Source organism: Bison bison, unplaced genomic scaffold (assembly GCF_000754665.1).
Source record: "Bison bison bison isolate TAMUID 2011002044 unplaced genomic scaffold, Bison_UMD1.0 scf7180017864101, whole genome shotgun sequence".
Lineage (NCBI taxonomy): Eukaryota > Metazoa > Chordata > Mammalia > Artiodactyla > Bovidae > Bison > Bison bison.
Genome location: NW_011494673.1, coordinates 2,673,476 through 2,679,475, shown reverse-complemented (window position 1 = coordinate 2,679,475; position 6,000 = coordinate 2,673,476). Strand labels below are relative to the sequence as shown.

The 6,000-nt window shown below is 43.2% G+C and overlaps 1 protein-coding gene across 1 annotated transcript in view; it reads left to right on the top strand.

The window, feature by feature from the left end:
* The first annotated feature begins 969 nt into the window (after positions 1-969).
* LOC104987615 (chromosome unknown open reading frame, human C2orf61) overlaps positions 970-6,000 on the top strand; it is a 36,513-nt gene continuing 31,482 nt past the window's right edge. Inside the window, exons 1-3 of the mRNA XM_010838645.1 lie at positions 970-1,905; positions 4,463-4,522; positions 5,617-5,874. Coding sequence (XP_010836947.1) covers positions 1,873-1,905; positions 4,463-4,522; positions 5,617-5,874 — 351 coding nt within the window. The 5' untranslated portion in view covers positions 970-1,872. The remainder of the gene's footprint in view (positions 1,906-4,462; positions 4,523-5,616; positions 5,875-6,000) is intronic.

The window sequence follows — 6,000 nt, the reverse complement described above, 5'->3', positions numbered from 1 at the left end:
CCCCGTATTTTAGAAGTTTAATGGTGTCCTCTCTTGCTATCCAGAAAAGTCACCCACACGATTACCTGTGAGATCTTGTTAGAGAATCTCTGTATTTTAACAATATTTCCAGATACTTAATGGGCACATTTGAAAAGTGCTGCTATAGTCCATTTTCTGGTTTTAACTTATAAAAAAACTTACTGTGTTGAAAGGGCTGAAAATAAGGACAAAAACCTGTTTTGGATATGTTTCAAATTAGGGGAGATATGATTTGTCACAATGAGTCCTCAATAAAGAAGGCACAGGGTCCTTCAGGAGACTTGGAGGAGCTGACTCTTGAGGGTTGCCAGGCCATGAAGAAGGGAATAGCATTTTAAGCAGAAGGGTCAGCGTTTGGGGAGACGTGGTGGGTGGCATGTTTGGGATTTTTAAGTATACATCAGATCAGGAGGTTCTAATGGGAAGATGAGACTAGATTGTAAATCTTGCTTTTGTTCTAAAGGCAATGATTATTGAATGCATTGTGCCAGACTGTTCCAGGTGTCAATGAAGTTAATCATAATTACCCCATGTGGGTACCAATATATTTCACCTCTTTATAGACAAACACAATAAATCAGCAAATACAAATCCTGTTAGGGGAGAAGAGGGATTCAAGAAGGATGGAAAAGAGCAATCAATGCAGTGATGAACTGAAAAGTCAAGCTTGCTAAGAGCTTGAAAAATCCCCGTTGGTTTTGGCAACTGAATAACTGGCTAGTTTATTAAGTGCAGTTTTTAACTTAAAGGTGTGTGATGTCAGAGTAAGATGGTTACAGGGAAGTATGGGGCAGGTGAGAGTTGACTCATTGGGAAAGACTGATGCTGGGAGGGATTGGGGGCAAGAGGAGAAGTGGACGACAGAGGATGAGATGGCTGGATGGCATCACTGACTCAATGGACGTGAGTCTGAGTGAACTCCAGGAGTTGGTGATGGACAGGGAGGCCTGGCATGCTGCGATTCATGGGGTCGCAAAGAGTCAGACACGACTGAGCGACTGATCTGATCTGATCTGATGGGGCAGGTGAGGAAAGAAATGAATCTACACTACTCTTGAAAGTTTGTGACAGGAAGCAGAAACTCCATGGTATAGCGGGCCGTTGGCACTGGAGTCAGGCCTGGACTTGAACTCGGTTCTGCCACTGTTCTGTGATGCAGTCTGCTGTGCTAAACTGTCCAAGGAGCCTGTTTCCCTCGTGCGTAAAATGGGATTAATACCTATTTCACAGGGTTATTTTGAGGATTAAATACATGTGAAGTATTTGGAACACAGCAGGTAGTCCATAAAATCGATTAAGGTTGAGGGGACGTTTGTTTTTAAAGATGGAACTGTGTATAGGTTGAGGAGCTACAGCCAAGATAGGCTGACAATGAAAAGGGTCTATACAGAGGGTAAAGGGTGGTCCGTGGTTTCACAGAATGTTGTCTCCAGAGCTCACTGCACTTCTCAAAGCAGTGACACCCAGAAATTTCCTTCTGGAGGAGTTGAGAAACACTCTTCGTGGATGCTAAGGTTGATTTTTCCTTAAGCATGCTATCTCCTAGTATGGAGGTGATTTGGGAAAGGGCTGATGGAGATGATGGGATGCTCTAGCTCCTTTACAAGCCTCCTTGGCGCAGGCTCTTGGTGACTCCTGAGCCCTCGAGATTTTCTTACCATGCACGTGCGTGATGATCTCGACCGATTTCGCTAGGCTTGGCGCGGGCCCTCCAAGTGTGCGCCTGCCGCCCTTCCCCCACCAGCAGAGCCAAACCTACCGGCGGGTCTCCTGCGCATGCTCGGGAGCCGGCTGACCGAGGCGCCTCCTGGCAACCGGACGCCAGCCTCGGCTTAGAGTGAAGAGGCAGCAATGGATCAGTCTGTCGCCATCACCTCCACCGCAGTAAGGAAGACCTGAGGCATGGGGCTTCTGCCTTGGCCTCGGTACCGCCTACCTTCCCTGCCTTCAATTCTCAAAACACTGTTCCCCTTGCAGGGCTCCGCCAAAAACACCAGCTGTCTCTAATCCTGGGTCCTTGCGCCCCTCCGCTTCCTACCTCCACACCCACGCCTGCAATCCTTTCTTCCTGATCATTGAGTGCCCTTCGTTTGCTTTTCTCCTGCCTAGCTCTCACTTATCCTTCCCCTTCGTCCTTTGTTTCCTGTCCTGTTTCCCACCCTCCGCCCCCGATCTTAACCTATTGCTACTTGGGCTGGACAACTGCTTTAACAAGGTTATTCGATTCCTTCGTTTCCCTCCCTCCACCTCCTCCCCACCTCCCCCACCGTCTGCCAAGAGAATGGGTTTTTCCTTCCTTGGACTACTGGACACGTTTTTGCCTTGCTTCCTACTGTAGTATTTATAAAATATTTGAAACTGTCTTGTTTAGTTTTTAAATAAATTTGGGCAAGGGATGTTTAGCCTAACTTGTGTAAAGTAATCCCCCCCTGAAGTGAATATGAAGTGGGAGATAGGGGAAGTTGAGGTCACCTGTCTTGGGCTAAACAAAACAGCAGCTGCCAGGTACCTTCCTTCAGACGTGTCATGTTTACTTCTCCCTTCCTCCCACTTCATTTCCCTGGTCCTAGGTAGTGGTGCAAGGAGGTCCAACCAGTCCATCCTAAAGGAGATCAGTCCTGGGTGTTCACTGGAAGGACTGATGCTGAGGCTGAAACTCGAATACTTTGGCCACCTCATGCGAAGCATTGACTCATTGGAAAAGACCCTGATGCTGGGAGGGATTGGGGGCAGGAGGAGAAGGGGACGACAGAGGATGAGATGGCTGGATGGCATCACTGACTCAATGGACGTGAGTCTGAGTGAACTCTGGGAGTTGGTGATGGACAGGGAGGCCTGGTGTGCTGCAATTCATGGGGTCGCAAAGAGTCGGGCATGACTGAGCAACTGAACTGAACTGAGGTAGTGGTGGAGACCTGTCTTAACTTGCCTGAAAAAGTTCAATTTCTGTGACTATAAATGTGCAACAGAGAAGATTCAACATAAATCTAATAAAGGGAATGTATAGGAAGAAATTCAGACTTAGCAGTGCATATGAAGCAATGCTTTTTCAGAGAAATGCTTGTATTTCATAGTAAAACTGAAGCCCAGGGTTCCTTATATGTGGATATATGTTAGGAAGAATGAATTATATCAGTTTACTGATTAGATTATTTTAATGCCTTGTTGCTTGAGATGACCTATATTTCATAGCAATAAAAAAGCATTCTAAATGAAAGTAAAACTCGGTATTTTAATGATTTTGCCTGGTGGAAATAACAAAAGGAAAAAACTAAGCAACTGTGTTCTGTTGTCCTCACTGTTGACAGTGAAGCATCAAAATAATTTTCTTCTTAACTTGGCAGATAAGGTATTAAAAATAAAAGCCACCACTTACTGAGTCCTGGTTGTGGGTACAGGTCTTTATGATGCCTTATTTTCGTGCCAGCTCAGCTGCCTTTTGTTGTCCTCCTAAGAGGAAGCTGAGGTTCATGAGGGTTAACTTGCCTAGTGCACCTAGGTAGTCACTGAACTGGAGTTCAAGCCCAAGTCATAGCATATGGAAATCTAGAAAATGGCACTTTCAACATTTGCTATATGGCCAGGAGTTTGAATTCCGATATTACATTAATTGGATGGCTATACATTTTTACCTTGAGCTCCCTGAGCCATAAATCGTAGTAACAATTATACAATTTTGGGTTTACATAACTCTTTGCTTCCTGCTGCTGCTGCTAAGTAGCTTCAGTGCAACCCCATAGACGGCAGCCCACCAGGCTCCCCCGTCCCTGGGATTCTCCAGGCAAGAACACTGGAGTGGGTTGCCATTTCCTCCTCCAATGCATGAAAGTGAAAAGTGAAAGTGAAGTCACTCAGTCATCCTACTCTTAGCGACCCCATGGACTGCAGCCTACCAGGCTCCTCCGTCCATGGGATTTTCCAGGCAAGAGTGCTGGAGTGGGTTGCCACTGCCTTCTCCGCTTTGCTTCCTAAGAGCACCAGATTTTGTCACCTAATTATTCTTATGACATCTTGGTGAGATGGGGATGTTTCAATTCAGTTTAGTTCAGTCACTCAGTCGTGTTTGACTCTTTGCAACCTCATGGACTGCAGCATGCCAGGCTTCCCTGTCCATCACCAACTCCTGAAGCTTCTTCAAACTCCATCAAGTTTGTGATGCCATTGAGTTGGTGATGCCATCTAACCATCTCATCCTCTGATGGGGATGTTTATTACTCTAATTTACCCAAAGAAAATTTAGATACTTAAAAAGCACTTAAGATCTTAAAATAGCAATTTAAGGAAATATTATAGGCAAGATTGATTATGGAGCTCTTGTTTTCATTCAGGGTGACCAATTTCATACAGTATCAATTTCTTCAAGTACATGTTTTATAAGTGATATTTAACTTCTAGTGATCACTTCTCAAATGAATAAGCACATTTTTATGTTTATTAATAGAAACCAACCCAGAAGTCATCATCTTTTGAAAGAGAAGGATGGTGGAGGATAGCATTAACGGTATGTATATTTTCATCCTTTCCTATTTGAATCAGTATTCGAGTCTGACCTTTTAGATCACTAATACTTAATTTTAAGGAAACAATGGTTGTTCAAATCTACCTGGGCTCGTTTTATATTTATAATTTTAGTATCAGCACATGACTGAGAAACTAAACTTTGAATGCAGTAAAAGCTCGGACATAAAACAACTGTAGGAGCCTAGGTGTTTTACACTACAGGTTATCTTGATAAAGTCAACTAAGCTTACACATTCTGGAAAGGTGTTTGACTTCACTTTTTATCTTACTTCTTCAAAAAGTAAGAGCCTATGATAGCTTGTGTTAACATGGTCAACGTGTGAAAGCAAGATGGTGATACATGAAAGAAAGATGACCAGAAGATCCTTCTCTCAAGATACATTATTTCTGTATGGCAGAAATATTTTCTGTTCACACCTTTCCATAACGGAGGGGCCCTAGGGACCAAAGCCTCTTTGGAATTGTACTAATTTTAATGGTATAACTGAGTCGAGTGCTCAGTGGGAAGATGGCCACAAAAGCAGCGTGACTAAACTGTCGGGCCTGGCCATTCAGCCGTACTGTGGTTGTGATTTGAAAGTCCCAAACCTCTTATTGGACTAATTAGACCATATGTTCTGCCAGTTCATCCTCAATCTCATGTTATTATCCTGTAGCTTCCCACTTGAGGGTTAGAAAGAAACACGTGGTATCTAACTACTAAACTGAAGTAGGATAACTTCTATTTAGTCACGAAACTTATCCAGAGGGTTCTCATAAGAGACCTGACATTGATAGTCAAATAGAACCTCAAATTTAAGTATCTTTGGGGCTACTTTTTATAAAGTTAAAGCTTTACTTTGGCCATAACCCATTTGCTTAACCCACAGTTAAGCAATTGTCGCAGAAAGGAAATCATCATGATTGTCTTGAAATGTTTTGTGGGGAGTGTGTACTTGATGGAATTTTATTAAAACATTTCTCTAAGTAAAACAAAGAGAAATGCTACTTAGGAGTGACCTTTGAAAGAATGATGCTTTAGGAGATGTTATTGGTTTACATAGTAACTTGAAAAATGATATCAATTCTCTGCAGAACACTCCTAATCCTGGCACTTACCACTTGAAAACTTTTATTGAAGAATCACTGTTAAATCCAGTGATAGCAACCTACAATTTTAAAAATGAAGGAAGGAAAAAACCACCTCTTTTGCAAAGAAATGATCCGGTGCTGAATGACCTTCCCCAGTACAGGCCTCCTGACTTCTTGGACTTGTTAAAGAAGCAAGTGGCCACTTACTCATTTAAGGACAAACCGCGGTCAAGCCCCAGCATGCTGGTTTACAGAGATCAGGTAAAGTACTAGTAGCAGTTGGCTTTGTGTAGGAAAGCTGTCAAGAGGCCCAGAGGAATATATTCTGTATACTTAGATTGTATCTTCTGCAGGAGAAATTGAAAATCTATAGGATGCCTTATTTCT